The sequence below is a fragment of the Castor canadensis genome, chromosome 7 (genome assembly GCF_047511655.1).
Source record: "Castor canadensis chromosome 7, mCasCan1.hap1v2, whole genome shotgun sequence".
NCBI lineage: Eukaryota > Metazoa > Chordata > Mammalia > Rodentia > Castoridae > Castor > Castor canadensis.
In genome coordinates, this window is record NC_133392.1 from 151,488,764 (window position 1) to 151,511,895 (window position 23,132).

At 42.3% G+C, this 23,132-nt stretch overlaps 1 protein-coding gene across 5 annotated transcripts in view; it reads right to left on the reverse strand.

Annotated features, from left to right (window-relative positions):
* The window catches only part of Spen (spen family transcriptional repressor), an 86,503-nt gene extending 66,076 nt beyond the window's left edge, over nucleotides 1-20,427 (reverse strand). Inside the window, exons 1-2 of one of the 5 annotated variants that reach the window (XM_020173221.2) lie at nucleotides 20,077-20,427; nucleotides 1,933-2,253 (exon numbers count right to left, since the gene is read on the reverse strand). In XM_020173221.2, coding sequence (XP_020028810.2) covers nucleotides 1,933-2,253; nucleotides 20,077-20,159 — 404 coding nt within the window. In that variant the 5' untranslated portion in view covers nucleotides 20,160-20,427. Of the gene's footprint in view, nucleotides 1-677; nucleotides 2,254-17,834; nucleotides 18,314-19,645; nucleotides 19,750-20,076 lie in introns of those variants that run through there. The other 4 variants (XM_074081258.1, XM_074081260.1, XM_074081261.1 and 1 more) reach the window with 4 other exon arrangements.
* Between the last annotated feature and the right edge of the window lie 2,705 nt (nucleotides 20,428-23,132).

Sequence of the window (23,132 nt, forward strand, 5' to 3'; positions counted from 1 at the left end):
ATCTTTGGATCAATCTTCTATTGAAAATAATTAAAGAATCATGAAAGATAAAGAATCAGAAGCTCTCCAATGAAAGATGTACAGCAAAATTTTGTAGCAACTAATAATATTTTCCCAATACATTCCTAGATTGCAAATCTCTCTCCTAATACTTTCACCCACCATTTCACTTAGTAGCAATCTCACTTTACTAGGCTATTTGCTTTTTTTGCTGCTATTATGAAAGTAACTGGCCTGGCAAAAGAATTTATTAGTACTTTTCCTTCCCAAATGTATTAAATGACTTTATTCTTTTCATTTGCTACAACTCTGAAATTTGGATACTTCAATGTCTAACAAGGTTTCCTTTGAGACTTAAGAGAGAATTTCACAAATAATTCACTTAGCACCCTATCAAATGTTAATCAGTGAAAGCCATTATTAATGATATAACAGAAGCAACAGGCAAAAGTTCTAGGAGAATTACTGCTACAGCTGATATTTTATAAATACACAAAGTTCTATCCATTAGGAAGATACAGAAGGCAGGCACAAGAGCTAGCAGAGCTGAAATCTAATGGGTATTCTTTGATTTGTCTATTAGTACTAAACACTTCTAGAGTTAGTGGGGAGGGGGGAGAAAGAGTTTGACTTGGGTTAGGAGAGGGGCTAATATACACAGGTCAGGACATACCAACCTTTTCCAACTGTGGAAACACGACCTATAATCCCAATTAAATCTAGGGAGAGAATTGTGAACATAACTTCCCCAATTTTGGCCCCTCTTACAGGGGTAATCCACCTTCTTAATGGGCAAGGGTGTCAAATGATATTTAGATGAACCACAAGAAAAAAAAAATCTTAGTGACCAGACAAGATTATTCCACTGGAAGCAAGTAGTTCCAGACAAACTGTAACTCTCAAACCCCCAGACTTCTTTCTTGAGATAGTAGACAATTATAAATTGATCCACATTCATAAACATCTCCAGCCCTAAGTATGAATCAGGCAGCTGGCAGAAAGAGGAAAGATCCTCTACAATTCCAACAGTGAGGAAGGGACAGTTGCTTGCAAATTGTTCACTTTTGTAGCCATCCAGCCCAGTCAATTTTGACTGCGGTATCCACAACTGGTCATACCATGTGTTCAAAGCTAAAGTACCTTTAATTGCACAGCAGCTTATTTAAGAAATGAGATAGTAATCCTCTTCCTCTGGGCTAATGGGAGTCTTGAGAGCACGACACACCATATATTCCAGCATTTAGAAAAGAATGGCTATATTCCAGCATTTATGAATGTCCGTCTCAATTTCCCCCAATTCCATCAAGGAGTATAATTCCAACACAGAAACTGTGTAGATCCAAAGTGGAAAAATCAAGCATTGCTTCGTTCTTCCTCATCCAAGCACACACATTTCCATGTTAAGGTATTGTTTGTAGAATCCAAATGGTTGAATCATTACGGTTTGCCAGATTTTTTGTGACAATCCAATTTGTTTGCAGACTTTATGTAGTGAAAACTGAGAAGGTGGTATTGACTTCTCAAAGAATCTGTGGGCTCTGATATTCCAGAATATTCCAGATAATACAACCACAAAACTTGTAGCCAAATAGCTCCATCAGGAAGAAGGGATATATCCAAAGAAGGCCTTGATATTATCCAAAAGAAGGAATCATTAATTCTGGAAGACAGGTAACTCCAAAAAGGATGTTTCCATAGGAATTCTTCATCACATTGTATCTCAGAAGTATATCCAATCCACTGAAGGAAATATCCTCTCCGGTTCCATAAGATACCAGCCACTGGGATAGAAATCACTTCCGTTTCCAACCCAAAATAGGAAACATTGAGAATGCCCAAAACTTTAAATCCATCTGGGGCCCCTAAATACGAGTTTCTGTTTCTCACCACATCAAATACAAAATACCTGCCTACAGAAACCTTGGAACTTACCCATCAAGTCTCCGCTCATAACGTCCTTCTCGTGCATGAAGTGATGGTGGGGGGCCATAAGCAGGCCCTCCACCACCTCCTCTGAACCCAGAAACCTCTCTACTACGAGATGCTATGGAAACTGTATCATCCAATCCCCGAGCAGCACTGGGAATGGTGCCTGGCTCATTGTAATCCGTGCGTAGGTCTCTATCTCCCATTTTGTTGACTGAGTTGTGAGCTTTCTGTGCACTTTTAATGTCCACAAAATCCACAAAGGCAGCCACTCCTCCTTCAGATCCCCTCTTGGGGAGAATTTTGACACTTTCCACACGGCCATATCTGGAAAAAATAAAGTCAACATTACTGTTGCATATCAATAATTTTCTGAAATGAGTTTTATAATTTTTTCTTGTTAGACAATTTACATTATGTATGTATGGGAGAGGGGCTACAAAGTGACTTTTTAAATAGCTCTCATTTACACATACACGTTTCTCTCTGGAACAAATACTTGCACCTAATCATTAAAATTACTATTATTTCTTAAAGTCTTTACCAAACTAATCTTAACTATTCTAGAACACTCAGCTGAAGTGAATCTCCCAAAAAGGTTTTAGGAATTTTTACATTCTAAAAAGGTTTTTAAGGGGCTGACGGAGTTGCTCAAGTGGTAGAGTGCCTACCTAGCAAGCAAGAGGCCTTGAGTTCAAACCCCAGTACCACCCTCCCCCACCCTCAAAAAAGGTTACTAAACATAAAATAGAATCAAAGTAATTTAAAATTTTTGGGCTGGGGATATAGTTCAGTGGTAGAATATTTGTCTGGCATGCCCAAGGCCCTTGCTGAAACTCTAGCTGAAAACACACACGCGCACGCGTGCACACACGCAGAGAAAACCTTAAGAGACTTCTACTAAAGTAAAAATTGATAACTATACATAATTACTTCAGTTACTGATTTCTTTTTTTATTTTGGCAGTGCTGGGGTTTTAACTGAGGGCCTCATGCTTGTAGGAGGGCGCTCTATACCTAAGTCACTCCTCCAGTCCTGTTTCGCACTGAGTATTTTCAAGATAGGATCTCACAAACTGCTTGCTCAGGCTGGCCTTGAACCTTGGGATCTCTGCGTAGACAGGATTACAACTGTGAGCCACAGGTGCCCAGCCACTGATTTCATTTTAATTCAATACTATGGGAGGGGGGAGATTGTTTCAAAATATTTACTCCTTAAAGACAAAAATAAATGCAGATATTCTGTGTGCACTTGCAAAGGCAGTATTTTGGGAAAGGCATTAACGGGCCATGGCAAGCACCACAACACTTGAGTCACCCCAGTAGAGTCTAATTTTTTATGTAAATTTTCACTAGTTTTCTTTTCCTAAGGTGTTACAGACACAACTGTTCATATTTGCAATTTAAATATAACTAAAACTTTTCCAAATGAATTAACAATTCTTAAGAAAATTTTCTTAGATCGTATGTATGTTCTAACTTTTATTCAAAAAAATGTACGATGTCTGTAATGAAAAATTTTATGATACATTTTATATTTTATGATACATTTTAGATTTTATTTCTCGCTTATGTGAGAAATAAAAATTGGAATCACTGAGAATCCATGAAAATTCTGTAAATTTCATTAGAAGGGAGTAATTATAGTTTATGTACTTATAATATGGCATTTTAGAAAGGCAGGCACAAGCACTTTTAAATATAGCTCTCTTATTTGCTGACAATCCAGGATTATAATTTTACACTTGCCTTGGAGAAGCAGACATTATCAGAAGGCAGAACTCTTATTCATATCCTCAAGTATGACTGAACTTCCCACCTCTTACAAAGGAAACAATACTAAAATCCAGTTTTATAAGGAAACAATATTAGAAGTGACAAAATTATTTGGCATAAATTGACAAATGAAAGGCTCTTTTGTAACTTAGGACAACTTTTTGATAGAAATTTAAATAGTTCTTTCCATACAAATACATAAAATTATCTTCCAAGCAATGGAATTACAATGAAATCTCTTTGTACAATTAATATACACTAATAAAAAATATATACCTTCCAACGTACTTAATGAAGAACTTGCATCTATAATACAAGAAATCATACAACTTGATTTACTTTTTTTTTTTTCCCTGCAGCACCAGAGTTTGAACTCAGGACCTCACGCTTGCTAAGCAGGTACTCTTACCACTTAAATCACTCCATCAGCCCTTTTTTCAATTTGTTTTTTACAAAACAAGGTCCCCCAAACTATCTGCCCAGGGCTGGCTTCTGGGACTGGTTTTAAACCACGATCCTCCTGATCTCTGCCTCGTGAGTAGGTAGGATTACAGGCGTGAGACAATGGCACCCAGCTCAATTTGCTTTTTATTGAATGGGCAAAGTATGTCACCAAAAAAAAAAAAGGAAGCTGTCAGCACTCAGGAGGATGGGGTAAGAGGACCTCGAGTTGGAGGTCAGCCTAGGCTAACTAGCGAGACCCTGTCTCAAAAGAAACCAAAAAAAAAAAACCAGAAGGTAGATTGATTGCAGACAAATAAACATATATAAATATTATCAAAATCTTTATATATTAGGGAATTACAAGACAAAACCACTTAAGATTCTACTCTACACCCACTTGGATGGCTAAAAAGGGGCTGTGGGAGAGCGAGAGATACAACTTAGTGGCAGAGCTTTTACCTAGCACACTCAAAGGTCTGGGTTCAATCCTTAGCACCACCAAAAAGAACAAAGTAAACACACAAAGGAAGAAAAAAATAAAAGGAAAACCTAGTTGGGCGCTGGTGGCTCATGCCTGGAAACCTACCTTTTTGGGATGCTAAATCAGGAAAATCAAGGCCAGAAGCCGGCCCAGGGAAATAATTTGTGAGAGGCCCATTTCCAAAATAACCAGAGCAAAATGGACTGAAGGCATAGCTCAAGTGGTAGAGCACCTGTTTTGCAAGTGCAAAGCCCTGAATTCAAACCCCAGTCCCACCAAAAACAAAAGAAAATCCTAAAAACAAAGTGACAACAAAAAACAAAGACTCACAGAAATTTAAATTTCTCATGTATAGCTGGTAAAAATGTAAAATGGTGGAGCCACTGTGGAAAAGATTAGCATTTTCTCAAATAGTTAAACACAGAATAATCATATAACCCAGCAATAATTCCATTGGGACTCACTGCAGCCATTACTGGAGGTAACCAAAAGGGAGAAACAACACAAATGCCCACCACTGGAAAGATGAATGGATAAAACAAATGTAAGTCATAAAAAGAAGTTCTCATACATGTTACAATGTAGATAAACCTTGAAACCTGCTATGTAAAAGCCAGACACAAAAGGACAAGTAGTGTATGATTGTACTTCACAGGGACAAAGTAGAAGAGAAGTTACCCAGAACTCAGGGAAGATGACAATGGGGAATTACTACTCTAGGTAGTTTCTTTATAAGACGAGGAAAAGTTTCTGGAAATAGGGATAAAAGTCATGCAGTATTGTAAATGTATTTAATACCACTAAATAACACACACAAAATTGATTTAAATGATAAATTTTGTCAACCACTCACACCTGTAATCCTAGCTACTCAGGAGGCAAAGATCAGGACGACTGTGTTCAAAGCCAGCCCTTGAGCAAATAGTTTGTGAGAGCCTATCTTGAAAATACCCATCACAAAAAAAGGGCTGATAGAGTGGCTCAAGTGGAAGAGCAACTGCCTAGCAAGTGTGAGGCCCTGAGTTAAAGCCCTAGTGCCAACGAGGAAAAAAAAAAAAGTCACTTAGTCTAAGACAACATAGGGGGAACAAATGAGTAAGCTTAAACCCTGAATAATTAAGAGCTAAATGCAATTAGAAAACTAGCTGGCAGAATGGCTCAAGTGGTAAGAGCACATGCATAACAAGCATTATAGGCCCTGAGTTCAAACCTCAGTCCCACCAAAAATAAATAAATAAAAGAGCTAGGCACTGGTGGCTCACACCTGTAATCTTAGCTACTCAGGAGGCAAGATCAGGAGGATTGGGATTCGAAGCCAGCCACGGCAAATAGTTCCAAGACCCTATCTCAAAAAAAAAACCTAATAAAAAAGGGCTGGTGGAGTGACTCAAGGTGTAAGCCCTGAATTCAAACCCCAGTACTACCAAAACACAAAACAAAAAGGGAGAGACAAAAACTAAATATTCATGCATCTGTTGGATAACAGGCACACAGCACGAAGCACATCTTCCTCACAAAGGTGGGTTCACTTACGCATCACTTTTACAAAATAAAGAGGTACACTTTAGAAACAAGCTACAAATCTACCTCCAAATTTAATTACACAAAAATATGATTGGGTTTTGTTTTAAACAAGATTCTGGAGTTTGAACTCAGGGCCTTACCACTTGAGCCCCACTCCCAGCCCTTCTACCCTACTTTTCTGTGCTAAGAAGGCTAAGAATTCCAAAATATTAATTAAACCAAAGAGGCTGCTTAAATCTTCCTATCCATGAAAACTCACCCAGTAAATGTGATAACCTGATTTGACTACTCATCCAAAACAACACATTTTCTTTCATACTTAAGTATTTCTCAGCTATTCGAGTTGAAACATTTGCCTGGTTTTTTTGATGGTGGTAGTGGCAACAGCAGTACAAGGGATGGAATCCAGAGCCTCTTGCATGCTAGGCAAATACTCTACCAATCTACTCCCCCTCTCCTCCTTACTTTCAACTAAAATTAGCAAGAATAATTAAACAACAATTAGATACATTTCCTTCTTCCAGCAAACCTACAGAATATTCTGCAGGTAATTAGTACAAAATGTTACTTTCTAAAATTACATGTAACTGGAATAAGTGATAACATGTTAGCTCATTTGTAGTTTTGAAAGAATAAAGAAAACCTAAATTAAAAAAAAAAACAAGAGACTATAAAGCTAAGAACCTGTACTTCATTGCTATAAGCTGCAGTATAAAACAATCTAAGAAGTTTGTCTTGAAAACATTTTCTTAAAGTTACTAAATTAATTACTTTCTATTTGTTTAAAAATATTTAATATCACTAAAATATTAAATTCACCAGCATACACTGCTATCAGGGCTGAGAGTAGAGCATGCTTGGAATTCACAACATCTTGGATTCAATCCCCAGCACCCAAAACAAACAAACAAAAAAAAAATTCACCATATCTTTCAACATACAGGCATCCCTTGGCATCCACTAGAGACTGATTCCAGGACCACCCCTACCCTCTGCTTCCAAGTACCAAAATCTGAGATGTTCAATCTTTCATATAAAATAGCAAAGTATTTGCATATACCATATTTACATATATATATATACATATACCATATTTACATACACATACACACACCATATATACATACATATGTATATATGTATATATTATATATTACGTATATAATATGGTGTGTATATATTAGTACTGGGGATTAAATCCAGGGCCTTGCATGTCTAGGCAAGTACTACCACTGAGCTATATCCTCAACCCCCATGCATGGCACGTGTGTGTGTGCGTGTGTGTGTGTGTGTGTGTGTGTGTGTGCGTGTACGTGGTACTGGGTCAATTGGACACAGAGTGCCAACTATATTCTCTTTAAGTTTTCAAGAGAGAACGGAAAACTACCCAAAATAATGCCAGGTTTCTTCAATGTTAGCTCTCCTTCCAACATTTGACAATGTCTATAATAAGCATGATGAGTTCTCAGAACGTCCCTGAAGAATGTAATTTCATGTATCAATGACCTCAGGTTTTTATATTTGAGAGCAAAGTGATATAGGGAAGGAAAAAGATGAGACTATGAAAACAGATTCTAGGAGTTGGCAGAGTGGCTCAAGTGGTAGAGCACCTACTTAGCAAGCATGAAGTCCTGAGTTCAAATCCCAGTACTGCAAAAAGTAAGTAAGTAAATAAATGAATACTGGTTTGAAAGGTGATGTTTGGGGCTAGCAGACAAGTGGCAGAGCACCTGCCTTCTTGCGAGCATGATACAGAGTTCAAATCCCAGTACGGGCAAAAAAAAAGGTAGTGTTGAAAAGGTAATGTTCTAGGCACTTGACACATACTGGGAAACAAAACAAAGATCGTTAGCCTAGTGGAATTTATTTACAATTTTCGAGTTCCTCATAGATGAAAAGAAGATCCCTCCTATCTCCTAGTCTAAAAACTGTTTTTATCAACTCCACAAGAAACTCATTCCGTAATTCACAATGCAACATCAGTTACACAAAGCTGAGGAGCATCAGTATGCCTCAGGACCTGAGGGTGGAAACATGTCATTAGTATATTGCAACCCAATGAATTCTCTCAGTACTCCTCTCCAGAAGAGACTGCATTCAATCTTCACTGGCTGGGTTATCTATAGGAATGCAAGAGTGATTTTTAATTCCAGCTTTGGCAAGTGACCTACTAATAAGCAATGAATTGCCACATTCTTCACTTGCATACAAGTCCTCCTACAGACAACAATCCTCCCTTAGTCATTCTTAAAACAAGACAACAGAACTACACCCCAATAATGAAAATAACACATTCAAGTTTTGCAACTAATCCTTCTTTGCCAGTTAACTCCTACAGTTAAAAGATCACATCTGCCAGGCACCTGTAATCCAAGCTACTTAGGAGGCAGAGATCAGGAGGATCTCAGTTTGAGGCCAGCCCAGGCAAATAGTTCATCAGACCCAATCTCAAAAAAAAAAAAAAAAAAACCACAAAAAATGGCTGGTGGAATGGCTCAAGTGCTAAGAGCACCTGCCTCAGTGCGAGGTCCTGAGTTAAAACCCAAAGACCATATCACCTCCCCCCCAAAAAAAGTAACATTCTGTAAAATGGAATATTGTTCAATGTTAAAAAGGAATGACGTTCTGGGCTGGAAATGTGGCTCAATTGCCTAGCAAGAGTGAAGCCCTGAGTTCAAAACCCAGTAATGTCGAAAATAATAACAAGAATAATTCCCCAGTACCAAAAAGAAGAGGAATGAAGTTCTGATAAATATTTCAATTTCTATGAATTTAAAAACATGGTAACTGAAAAGAGCCAGTCATACACTCTATGATTCCATACCTAAAAGATCCAAAAGAGGTCAATCCATGGAAACACGAAGTAGATAAAGGGGTTTCAATTTGTAATGATGAAGACATTACGAAAGTAGACAAAGACAGAGATGATAGATGAATTTTGTGATGTATGAATTATATCTCAATAAAACTATTCTTTTAAAAAAGACAAAATGGCCAGGCATCGGTGGCTCACACCTGTAATCCTAGCTACTCAGGAGGCAGGGATCAAAAGGTTGTGGTTTAAAACCAGCTGGGGCAAATAGTTCAGAAGACCCTATCTCGAAAAAAACCATCAAAAAAAAAAAAAAAAAAAAACGGGGTGCGGGGCTCGTGGAGTGGTGGAGTAGCACAAGGTGTAGGCCCTGGGTTCAAACCCCAGTACTGCCAAAAAAAAAAACAAAATGGCTGGGCACCAGTGGCTCATACCTGTAAATCCCAGCTACTTAGAAGGCTGAGATTAGGAGAATCTTGGTTAGAGGGTAGCCCAGGCAAACAGTTCTCAGACCCCATCTCCAAAATAACCAGAGCAAAATGGACTATAGAGGTATGGCTCGAACAGTAAAGTGCCTGCTTTGCAAGTTTGAAGCCGTGAGTTCATACCCCAGTCTCACCAAAAATAAATAAGACAAAATGTCTACCCTGTCCTTGAATATGTTTGTTTTGAGATAGGGTCTCAGGCCTGTCTGGCCTTGAACTCAGGACCTCCAGCCTCAGTCTCCCAGTGCTGGGATACTGCCTTACCAGCAATATGAGACTTTATACCTCCTTTAAAAACAAGCTTCTACATTATCTTAACATAAGCCAACTGAATGTCATGTTTCCTGTAACTAGGCACAGTAGAAGGCATGGTCTGCTTCAAGCATACCTGACTGGGAAGGTAAATAACTTATTACTGATGATAACCAAATGTGCTATTATTGTTTGGTATTTGGTACCAAATTCTTTCAGAAAATTTGCTGTGAAACTAATTTATGTGAAAGAGCATAATAAGTTCTTCTTTTTTTTTTTTAAGAGTAAAACAAGAGTTTATTAAGACAGAAAAGTGTAAAGTGGGAGAATAGAACCCCAAGAGTTTTGGGGAGGAGGTCCCAAGAGAGGGTGCCCCTTATAAGTTGTTCTTGAATAACTACTACATTCGTCTTTTGATCATTCTTACCTTTTGATAAGTACAAATAGCCAAATGACTCACAATCCCTAAAGCCAGCAAAAGACAGTCCACCAGAGTCCTAGTCTCATTTTAGAAAAAGTTAATAGACTGATTTATGTCTGTACTTGGAGGGATGCAGAAAGTGGAGGAAAAAGGGGGGGGGGGGTGAGGATTTACAAGTTTCCTGATTTATATTATCTCTCTGCCAAAACAAACAAACAAACACCACTGAACTGTAGTACAATCTTGGGAGAAGGAAAGACTCAGAATGATGTAAAATCCATAAGTCATAAAGGAAAAGACCACATAAATCAAACCACATAAAATTTACAACACCAAGGGCTAAGGAATAGTTCAGTGAGGCATAGCTCAGTGGTATAGCACTTGACTAGTATGTATGAGGCCCTGTGTAAATAAATAAATAAATTAAATACCCACTTATGAAAACTCAGAGGACAATGATAATGTTAATATACACCACAAAAAAAATGCAACCAAAATAATAGCAATACAGGGCTTACAGAGTGGCTCAAGCGATAAGAGTGCCTGCTTAGCAAACATGAAGCCCTGAGTTCAAACCGCAGTACTGTCAAAAACTAAATATTAAAATAATAATAATACAACCTCCAGCATCCTGAGGCTTATGCCATGGAACAAAGGTCTTAACTCATTAAGGAACTCCTTGAATGGGGCCTCCAGCAGAGATAGGGAAGAGAAAAAGAAACAGATGCAGGAGTGTATGGTTTTTGGAGAGGTAAGGCCAGGGCAAAATTTTGCCACACACACTGAGTGGCTGATGCCCAAATAAATGGAAGACTGATTCTTAATTCTACAAAGAAATAAACTCTCTTCTCATTCCCACCTCTTCTGCATGACTTGGTATGATAAAGCTCAGAGTGGTCCAGTAATTAAGCTGAGGCCATAGCGAGAGATCAAGTCAATGGCACAACCAGAGTCAAAACTAATTTTAAAAGTGGGGTGGCTCTAAATCTGCTTTAAAATGACACCAGAGGCCAGGTGCCTGTGGCTTACGCCTGTAATTCTAGCTACTCAGAAGGCAGAGATCAGGAGGATTGAGGTTTGAAGCCAGCCCAGGCAAATAGTTTCTCAAGACCCTATCTCAAAAAACCCTTCACAAAAAAGGGCTGGTGGAGGACACAAGGTGGAGGACGCAAGGTGAAGGCCCTGAGTTCAAGCCCCAGTACTGGGGAAAAAACACACACACACACACACACACACACACACACACACACACGCACCAGAGGCAATTGTCATTTGTGAACCCATTCATCTACAAGTTGTCTCCTATGAAAGAAAAAAATGAGGACAAAAAGGCTGGGCACAGTGACTCATGTCTATAATGGAAGCTACTCTGGAAGCTATAGGGTAGAGGAGGATTGCAGTCAGAGGTCAGGCCTGGGCAAAAAATTGAGACCCTATCCAAAAAATAACTAAAGCAAAAACAGGGCTGGGAGCATGCAAAGTAGAGCACCTGCCTAGCAAGTATGAGGTCAAAAGTTAAAATCTCATTACAGCCAGGTACAGGTGGCTCACAGCTATAATCCTAGCTACTCCAGAGGCAGAGATCAGGAGGATCAAGGTTCAAAGCCAGCCTGGGCAAAAGTTCCCAAGATCCTATTTCAAAAAATACCCAACCCAAAACAGGGCTGGCAAAGTAGCTCAAGTGATAAGAATGTCTGCCTAGCAAGCGTGAAGCCATGAGTTCAAACCCCAGTACCACCAAAAAAAGAAAAAAAACAAGAAACATGCAAGTCACTCTTACCTTCCTTTCCCTTCCTTGTCCCCCTCCCCATATTGGTTTCCAAGGTGGGACATAGCACAAGTGGTAGCCTGCCTAACAAATTCAAGGCCCTGAGTTCCAACTCCAGTATCACCAGAAACAAACAAAAGGAGAGTAGTTGAGAGGGAGGGAGGCCATGCAGAGGTAACAGGAACAATGTCTTCAGAGGTAGCAAAAAAAGAAGGAGACAGAGTAGTTGGGATATTAGTGACAAAGGGCACACAACTGATTGAGCAAAGAAATAAATACATCATGAGTAATGGGAGTCAGGTTTCTCTGCGAAAAGATTTACAAGCATGGAAAAGGGGAGGTGAGAAAAAATTCTCATGTACTGGAACATATGTGAACCCAGTTTTAAAAATGTACGGTATTTCTATGTTCATGTTTATACAGACACATACAGCACACATCTCAGCTTTGCAAAAATGTCCACTAAGCATCCAGATCTTGCTTTCTAAACTACACTAAAAGGAACCAGGGTTTCTTCCAGGTCTGGGAAGGAGAAAATACAAAATAAGCTTTTGTTATGCCTGAAATAAATACTTAGAATGATAGGAACACAGAAGCTAGTTTACAACTTTTTTTTGGTGGGGGGGCACAGGAGGAGGGGGGTTTTGGACACTTTACTACTACACCGTCAGGCTGGGCTCAAATAATCTTCCTGCTTTACCCTCCTAAGTAGCTGGGACTATAGCAGGTACGCACCACCAGACAGGCTACAGTAGCTAGTTTAAAGGAGCTCCCACTGGTCAAACCTAGAGTGACATGGATATCAAAACAAGCATTGGATTAAACGCACTGAAAAAATAGGAAAAAATGAGTTTTTAAAATAAAGGGAGAGCCAGGTGCTCTCACACCTATAATTCTAACTACTCAGCAGGCAGAGATCAGGAAGATCACAGTTCAAAGCCAGCCCTAGCATATAATTCTTGAGACCCTATATCAAAAAACCCTTCACCAAAATAGGACTGATGGAGTGGCTCAAAGTGAAGAAGACCCTGAGTTCAAGCCCCAGTACTGCAAAAAAATGAAATAAAGGAAGCGAGGGAGGTTCTTGCCTACAGAAGAATAAATGTAGAAGGAATCACAGTAAGATAATTACCATTTGTGGACAATCACAGTGATAATATCAAAATTGCTAAAACAAAGGGGGAAATAGTAGAGACACTAACTTGACTGGGCAAAGTTTATAACCACCAGTCCATATTGTTTGCCTCCTGATATATACCAAGAAGGGGAAGACACCACTTCTGTGGTTTTACTGCCTAGAATGGATGGCCTAATCTGTCAATGCCAGACAGACCCAGGGGAGGGTGGTATTGAAGAAAGACCTAAGCTCTTTAAAACCCTCAGGTATACTGGCCTCACACCTTTAACCCTAGCTACTCAAGAGGCAGAGATCAAGAGAATCGAGGTTCAAAGCCAGCCGGGGCAAATAGTTCTTGATACCCTATCCCAAAAAATATTCAACATAAAAAAGGGCTGATGGAGTGGCTCAAGTGTTAGAACACCTGCCTAGCAAGTATGAGGCCCTGAGTTCAAACCCCAGTACCAAAAAAGAAAAAACTCTCAGGTATATGAGAATTACAAAAACAACTGAAGGACATGATGAGATAAGACAACCAAAAGCAACATGTGGTCTACTGATTAGGATTCTGGATCAGAAAGCAGAGTCATTGTTGGGATGGTGGCATCACTTGACTGAGATCTATGGATTAGTGGTACTGCTGTATCCTAACTGAGAGAATTATAAGTGGCCATGCAGGAAAGTGTCCTTGTCTTGGGGAGGTAAACACTCAAGAATTTAAGGTGACAGGACATCAAACCAGAAGGCAGGATAGAATTAGGAAGCATACGTGACCATTAACAATTGAGAAATTTGGAAGAAGAGAATATGAAGGTTCTTTGTTCTATCCTTGAACTATTTTATTAGTTAATGCAAAAATAGTAATAAAAGTCAGGTGCCAGTGGCTCACAACTGTAATCCTAGCTACTCAAGAAGCAGAAATAAGGAGGATCTCGGTTTAAAGCCAGCCTGGGCAAAACAGTTCAAGGAAAAAAAAAAAAAAACCTTCACAAAAAATAGCTGATAGCATGGCTCAAGGTGTAGGCCCTGAGTTCAAGCTCCAGACAGGCAAATAAAAAAGCAGTAATAATGATACAAAAAGGAGAGAAATAAATCTGACCCTCATTCTGGTATATCAAATGCCATCTTTCCAAAGAGAAGATCCTCTTTTCACCGCCCCCTCCAATTTATTCCTTTCCACTCCTTTGCTTTATTTTTCCTCACGGGCTGCATGCTGATAACTGTTGGGGCTGAATGATAGGTACTTGAGATTTTATTATTTCGTCTACTTCTGCGTATATTCAAAATTCTCCAAGACAGGATTCTAAAAATATATCTGAAACCCAAATTGGTGAAACATATAGGCTTTTTTATTCATGCATTAACTAAAAGCATCTAGCAGCAGGTCTCATACTGTTATTTCCTGAATGTGAAAATACATATGAGCTGGCATGGCAGTACACACTTATAATCTCAACACTAGGGAGGCTAAAGCAAGAGGATGACAAATTTGGGGCCAGCTTGGATTACATAGTGAGACCCAGTCTCAAAAACAAAACAAAACAAGCCAGGCACCAGTGGCTCACACCTGTCACCAGGAGGCAGAGATCAGGGGTACTGATCACAGTTCAAAGCCACCCTGGGCAGTTCGAGAGACCCTATCTCAAAAAAAAAAAAAAAATCACAAAAACGGCTGGTCGAGTGGCTCAAGGTGTAGGCCCTGAGTTCAAACCCCAGCACCGCAAAGGAGTTCAATTCATTTGTATAAGCCAGGCGCAGGTGACTCACACCTGTAATCCTAGCTACTAAGGAAGCAGAGATCAGGAGGACTGAGGTTCGAAGCCAGCCAAGGCAAATAGTTCCATGAGACCCTATCTCGAAAAACCCTTCCAAAAATAGGAAGGGTGGATTGGCTCAAGGTGAAGGAGCACCCGTACTGCAAATAAATAAATAAATAAATAAATTTGTAAACTCAAAATGAAATCATAAGTAATTAAATTAAAAAATTCACTCAATTTAAGTTATTATAGAGTCATTCATTCCACTGTGGGATTTTTCTGCTTGTTTTTATTTTTCTTTTTGGCGGGACCAGGGTTTGAACTCAGGGATTAAAAAGCAGGAGCTCTACCACTTGAACCACTCTGCCAGCCCTTCTTTATGTTTAGTAAGTCTGAGATTAGGATGGGGATCTCCACTGCCTGAGTAGCACCCTGGCAAGAATAAATAAAAGTTTCTAAAAAGCAAGTAATAAAGGTTGGAAATTTAAATGTTACTTTGTTTAGTTTTGGGCAGTTTTTTCCTGAGACAGAGCCTTGCTATGTAGCCCAAGCTTGCCTAAAACAAGAAATCCTCATGTCTCAGCCTTCCTAGTGCTGGAATTACAGATGTGAGCCACCATGCCCCACTACTGCCAGTCTACTTTTTTTAGTCTGTTGCTCAACAGGCTAATATGCATCTGCTACAAGGTGCTGAGTAACATTTGCTTAAAATTATCCAATAGCAAAAAGCTCAATTTTAGTGAATATATACATCAAGGCATTTCAGATTTCATTGTTTAGAGTAATTACTGTGGAATATTTAGTATAAATCACTAACACTAGAAATTTTTTACACTCCCCACCCTCTCTGGTGCTAGGAACTCAACTAAGGAAGTTTTTTTTTGTTGTTGTTTTGTTTTTTTTAAATAGCAGAAACTGGCAGTGTAGCTTAGGGCCCTGCGTTTCATCCCCTGCGACAAAAAAAAAAAAAAAGGGCCAGGCAGCAATGGCACACACCTGTAATTCTATCTACTCAGAAAGCAGTGATCAGCAGGATCTCAGTTAGAAGCCAGCCTGGGCAAATAGTTCGAGAGACGCTATTTCAAAAAACCCCATCACAAAAAAAAAAGGCTGGTGGAGTGACTCAAGGTGTAGACCCTGAGTTCAAACCCCAGTACTGGGGGAAAAAAAAAAAAGGAGCTGAGCATGCATGGCTCAACCTGTAATCCTCACTGCTTGGGAGGCTAAGGTCCAGAGGATGAAGGTTCAAGGTCAGCCCAGGCAAATACTTCAGGAGGCCCCATCTCCAAAAATAACTTACAGCAAAATGGATTGGAGGTGTGGCCTGGAGGTATACCACTCAAGTGGTAGAGTACATGCTTTGCAAGTGCAAAGCCCTAAATTCAAACCCCAGTCCCACCAGGGAAGGAAAAAATAAAAAAAGCAGAGTCTACAACAAAAGTAGCTGTGCCCTCTACAAATCAAACGTCATTCTTACTTGCAATCAGCCCTATGTTTTCCCTCAATTTGCCAGAGGCATTCTTTTCAAGAAATAAAATAATACATTTTAAGCATTCTTTATTAATGCTAATGCTATTTCAAGACAACTGAATTTAGTGTAGTTTTTAAAATATGCAAAAACCTGTCCCAAGAATAGATAGATACTCAAAATCATATTCAAAGCCAGAGGCAGTTTCGCAGAAACTGTCTGGTTTCAAATAAACAAACCATGTAACAATGATGAAGTCTAAAGATACTGCTAGTTGTATAGTAAAGATAAGGAAACTGATTCACTTTTATTTTGTATTGTGTCAAACAAGTAAAGTTACTTGAATGTATGTAACATGTAACATTTATTTCAGTTATTTAAACTCAGCAAAGCCACTGTGATAAAACATTTAAAATTAGCAAAACCAACCACATTTTTAAAAGTGTCTCATTCTTTGAAAAAAAACTAATGAGGAGCTTCCTTGCTCAACTTCTGTATAAGGTTTAACCTGTCTGTAAAAGTAGGGGTGGTAATTAAGAACCTAATACGTGACTGAAAATAAGGTATAAAAAAATTTAAGTCTTTAAAGGGTTCCATTCATATGCTCATTCTAATTCAAAGAGTCGTCTTTGCATACACCTCTCTCTTACAAGACAGCAACCAATTGTTGTGTAATTCCTCCCTTCCCCCTTCAACCCTGCTAACATACAAAGGAAAAAGACTTTCTCTATTGTGCCCCAGTAATGAATCTTTGTTAACTACAACCGGATTCAGAAATAGTCTACATTTAATTTTTTTATTTCAGCATATGGAAAGCAGTAAAGAGAATGAACACAATATACTTACTATTATGCAAGAAGGTAAAGCCAATTTCTGAAAATAGGTTGATTATGTTCTAAGAGTCTGAGGTCTCTATGTCTGAGTCTGAGGTCTTTCTTTGACATTAAAGGGAAAAAAGCCAAACTAGCAACTGTCCCTCAATCTATTGTCAACTAAAAAAACACTGATAAACATCAACCCAATTATCCATTTTGCTTCAATTTTCAAGAACTCTGTATTTGTGTATGATTGAACAATTTTAAAAAATAAAGTTGACTAAAAAGAAAAAAATACTGATGAAAACATAAACTGAGAAAAAAACTATGATCTTTTATCCTCCTTCACAATGCTTCTAAGCTGCCCTGTCTCCACAGCACTGTTAACAGAACATCATCTTGAAAACGCTTCATATAATGTATTCCCAGAATACACCTCTTAATCCTGTAAAACAGTTATTAGTTAATGTTGTAATCAGCTAGGGAAAAGGGTAAGCAAGGCACTTAAGCTTCAGTTTTAATATAGCTATTACACGATTTTTCTCATTCTGATTTCTACAAGACAGTAGAGGTAAATACCATTAATTTTTCTTCCCGAGCCATCATTCTGCTACAACTGCCTTTTATTTACAATTATTCAGATTTCATTTTCCTGCCCAGTAGCAATCGCACATTTTACAAAACCTATTACACAATAGAGATAAAACACTGGTTCATTTAGCTCCACAGATTAGCAAGAACGTTTCTTGTACGTAGAAAGACAAGCAATAAACAGAATATAGAGATTACCTGTTTGAGGGAAGAGGGAAGGAATACAGGAACTGGGAATTCCAGGGTCAGGGGTGAAGGGGAGATTATTCTGTATTCCTTTATATACCCTTTGTACTGCCTACTCAAGTAACAAAATATATTCGTTTAAAAGTGAAAAAGTCACCATTAAAATAAAAGTTTCAAGAATACACGTATGGTGAGTTTTAAAATAACCTGCTTTTATCAGTAGCATCTGCTTTTGCTCTGCGATAGGTAAGATACTCCTTTAAATGCAGTAGTGAGCAATGTGCCAGCTAAGTCCTCTTTAATAGAGCAAGGTTCCTCCAGGCTGCCGCTCTCCGCCGCAGCTCTCATCCTCGCAGCCGCCTCCCTCTGTGCATTCTGAGATGTGCTCCGCCGATTCCCACATAAAGTGGGTCCTGGCCGCCATTTTAGAAAGTCATTCACGCGAGCGGGACCGCAGCACCATCCACTTATAAACCTCACAGAACTGGTCTGAACAATTTCCTCCCGGCTCTCCCAACCCCCGCCCCCCCCCCAATTTCACAGAGGGGTTAAACTCCCCGCCAGAGGTACGCAGTGTCTCTGGAATCTGCATAATGCGAAATGACACATCTGGTCACATAACACAGAGGAGCAGACCAAATGCTGCAATGCACGTGTTTGCACGTCGGTGCGTACAGATTTCCCATGCAGGGACCTACAGAGAAGGTCCACAAGGGATTAAAGTGAGCACATCTCAGCAGGTTTTCCACTCCGATCATCAGCGCCTAAATGATTTTTCCACCAGAACACTGACGATGGGGGCGGGGGGGGGAATAAGGGGTGGAGCAGCACGAGGAAAGAAAGTTCCCATCTTCTTCCCAATTCAGCCCGCAGCCTCCCTTCGTCCTAGGGCACCGAGGCGACTCTGCTCCCGGCCTCCCCTTCGCCGGCTTCTCAGGCACAACGTAGTAAACACTCGGAGTCCCGAGAAGCGCGCACCTCCCCCAGGCCTGCCGAGGACAGACTAGCACGTTATGAATGGCCTCACTATGCCGACTCCTTTTCACACGCGGGCACGCGCACACGCGCGCTCCGCCACGAAGATTTCATACCCCAGTAACAGCGACGGCCAACAGAATCAATGGTCCTCCACCCAGAAACAGGATCCTGCGGCCGCTGCCTCCTCGCCCTCACCCAACGGCTCCAGAGCGAGCCGTGCAGCCTGTTTTTCCCAGCTGACTCACTAATGAGCACGTTCCATGATTTCCTTCACTCGCTAGACAGCAAGGGGAATTAAAGAGTGAGCCAAACGTGAACCTTTGGCCTTCGTGTATGGGTAGACGGGCGCCCAGTAGGATAAGTCGTCATTCTAAGTGGGCTGTGTACGAGGCCTCTTCTGCCAGCCGCGGTACACGCACGAGTCAACGAGAAAAGCGCCGCGCCGCGCCACCCAATAAATGGTGTCCATAGCAGCATCTACTCTTCCGTTTCACGCACACAAAGTACACTGGGACAGTGAAAACTGCCCATCCCGAACCTGGAAGGCTTGCACTTTTTAGCATTTCCCGAAAGAATTCAGGGTCCGGGGACACCACTATTCCAAAGGCCGCTCGGTCACTAGGCCAGCCTGGCGCGGGATGCGGCGCGGTACCTTCCGTAGCGCTCCCCTTCCTGGCGGGCGCCGGACGACAGAACCCACAGGCACGGCCATTCAGGCTCGGACCGCTGTCCTCCCAGCCCCGCCAACAAGAAAGCCCATCTGCCGCTGCGCTGAGGTCCCAGCCTCGGGTCCCCGTTGAGCGATCGCAGTCCCGGTGCCGTCCCGCCTGCCCTACGTGACTCACCGGGACTTCGGCTTCTGCACAGCCCTCCCTTGTCCAGGCCAGACATCTCCAGCGCGAAGCGCGGGAGCAGCGCGGATCGGGGCTCGCCGGGCCGGGCAGGGCAGGGCCGGCGGGGCCGCTCGGGACCAGAGAGCGACGCGTAAGGACGCGACCCCGCCGGCGAGCCCGGCGAGAGCGCGGCGCCCACCGCCCTTCCGCGGACGCGAGCGCCCGGTCTCCTCCCTCCCCGGCAGGGAGGCGGCGGCCCGCTCCTCCGAGGCGGACGCCACGACGAGGGCCGAGCGGAGGGACAGCCGCGCGCGGCCGCACTGCCCGTGGGTCGGCGGCGGGGACCGCCGCGCCAGTTCCGCGCACGGGGAGGGGCCGGCAACGGGCCGGAGCGGCAGCGACGCCCGAGGAGCGAGCGCGGTCCAGGCCCTCGTGTCACTCACCGTTTGAAATGCTCGATGATCTTCTCTTCCCGCACGTTCTCCGGTAAGTTGCCCACCCAGAGGTGCCTGGTTTCCCGGACCATGCTGGGCGGCGTGCCGGCGACCGCGGTGGTTGTCTCCCCCTCGCCGGCTTCGTACTCGGCCGTCAGCGCCGGGAAGCGGGCGCCGGGGCGGCGGCGGCGGCGGCTGCGGCGGTGGCGTCGGCAGCGGCGGCGGCTCCTCCGGCTCCCCCCCGTGCAGAGACCATCCCTCTCCCCCAGGTTCTGACTCTCGGGCCTCGCAGCTCCGCTCTGCCGCCACCACACACCCGAAGCCGACCCTCGCGCTCCGGCGGCGCATGCGCGCGGGCGGCGGCGGGCGGGGGAGCGGGAGGAGGGGCGAGCGGGACCCGGGCGGCAGCGACTACGATGGAGCTGGCGCTGTGGCTGCCGGACGCTTCCCACCGGCGCGCGCGGCCCGCCTCCCGCCGCCTGGCCACCGCCCCCTCGCCGCGGGCACGCGCGCGTCCGCCCGCCGCGGCCCAGACTCCGAGTTCCTCCCAGCCGGCGCGCAGGCGCGCGGGGCCGATCGGGGGAGGAGGAACGCGGGGCCGGGAAGCTACGCTCGCGCGCTCAGCTCGGGTGCGCAGGCGCGAATCAGTGCGGGAGGCCGTCCGCCGCCGGCACGCTGTCAGATCCCCGCGCTCTCTGTGGGGTTGCGGGGGCGGCCTGTAGCCTGGCGGGCGCCGGGGACCCAAGCTCTGGCCTGAGCAATGAGGAAAGAGAAGGGGGTTGGTTCCGACAGCCAGAACTCCTGCCTGGCTCGCGCTGCAGCCACGCCCGGCGGCTTCCGGCGCCTGGATCCCCGCCTGCTTGGGAAAGTGGTGAGGGCAAGGCCGCCCTTCTCACCGCCCAGCCGAGCCGCCACCGCTGCAGAGACCCATCCCTCCCAAAAGTCACTGGCTTGTAACATGAAGCAACTTTTTTATGTAGGACCTTGCGAAATCTTTTGCAGGATGTCCTTGCTCATCGTTACTGTGTGCCAGGCATACAACTGAAGAGAGACAGTTAGGAGTCATACTGCTCCCCTCGGAGGGTTTGGCATAATTTAATCTCTACTTAAACCGAGAATTTTAGACCTCCAGACCCAAGGGCTTTAGAAACCTGCAATGGAACTTTTATGTAAAGGCCAGCTTACAGAAACCTGGGGAAAATCTACAAAAATAAGGCTACTGTATAGAACGCAGAAAAACCGAGTTGATTAGGACGGTCAGCAACTCAATTTTTTTTTTGGTAGCAAGGTCTCTATGTAGCCCAGGTTGGTCTTGAACTCGCGATCCTCCTGCTATGTTACAGGTTTATGCTTATCACGCCTAGCCAAACTACGTTATTTTGAATTGAAAAATACAAAGTAAAGCACCAAATTGGGGGAGGTTTTTTGCTTACCATATTAGCCTAAGTTTCATAATGATTGAGTCAGAGTATAAAACTACCAGAATCACATTAAACTTCCTGTATTTAGTTTAATAGTCTATATTAGACTTAATAAACTTGATCAGTAGAAATAAACTGTTTACCCTCCTCTCAAGACATTCAGAAGGCTAAGCAAACATCACACAATTACAAGACAATACAAGATGTGCTACCTCGGGCATTTTTTTGACCTGATTTTGACATTTGACAAGTTACTGCTAAAACATCGAGATTTTGAACCAAGATAGTTAAATGGATGTTTTGTTTTGTTTGGTGGGACTGGGATTTGAACTCAGGGCTTCACGATTGCAAAACAGGTGCACTACTGGTTGAAGCATACCTCCAAGTCCATTTTGCTCTAGTTGTTACATTGGAGATGGGGTCTGTAGAACTATTTGCCCAGACTGGCCTCAAACCTCAGTCCTCCCCATCTCAATAGATAGGCTTACAGGCATGAGGCACTAGTGCCAAGTGCCGAACCTGTTTTTTAAGTGAAGTTGACCTCATGATTTTATTTTCTTCATAACAAAACAGAAGATGGAGCTTAGAACTGAATCAACTTGCCCCTTTCTCTTATCTCTTCCCAATTCAAAATGCTTGCATCTCTTGATAGCCAGCATTCTCTTAGATCTGCAGTTGGGCTCAGGAAGAAACTCAGCACTATTTTCTTTGTAGTTTTAACTTCTTTTTGGAAAATCAGCTTAGTCTGCCCACCATAGCCACTCTGCTTCCTGTCATAACGCCATTTTCCCTGGTCATACAGAGAATCCCTGCCCTTCTTGTATTGTGCACTTTGTGAGGTTGGTGCAGACTTTTTACAGAAAGTCCGGAGAGTTTTAGGAACATTAACCACGATTACGGGAGGGTTATAAGCACAAAAAAAGAAAGAAAAAACTAACTGGTTTGTTTCCTATGCTATTTTGCTGTCTATTTTACATTTTCTATTTCAACATCTTTTTTTGTCTTATCTATTTGGGGAACTTTAGTGAGAGGCAGAAACAGAAAATACAGGTCTAGGAAAGTTGGAAATATGCTGACATGGTAATAAATGCCTGTAGTCCTAGCATTCCGGAGGCTGAGCAGGAGGATGGAGTTCAATGCCTGCCTAAATAGGAGACCATGGCTCAAACAAAAATGGGGGGGGACAGGTAGGGGGCATAGTGGCAGAGTGGCTCAAATGTTAAAGCACCTGCGTGGCAAACATGAGCTCCTGAGTTCAAACTGCAGTACCATCAAAAAAAAAAAGAAAAGAAAAGAAAAAAAAGTACTTGGTATTTGTAAACAGCAAGAGTGGCACTCATTCATAATTGAGTTAAAGTATGATATCTTGGACTGGAGGTCTGGTTCAAGTGGTAAAGCACCTGCTTAGCAAGCCTGAGATCCTGAATTCAAACCTCAGTTCCTCCAAAAAAAATTTTTTGAAGGTTTGAATTAGTTGAAACCTATTGGGAAAAGCCAAAGCATCATAATGAAAAACAGAAGATGCTCACCTTAATTACATCAAAAGGCAACTGATAAAGAAAAGGATCCAGAAGCAGTATCTTATATTTAGAGAAATACAGGCCATAGTTCACCTGGAATAATGTTAAAATTGTGCTAAAGAAA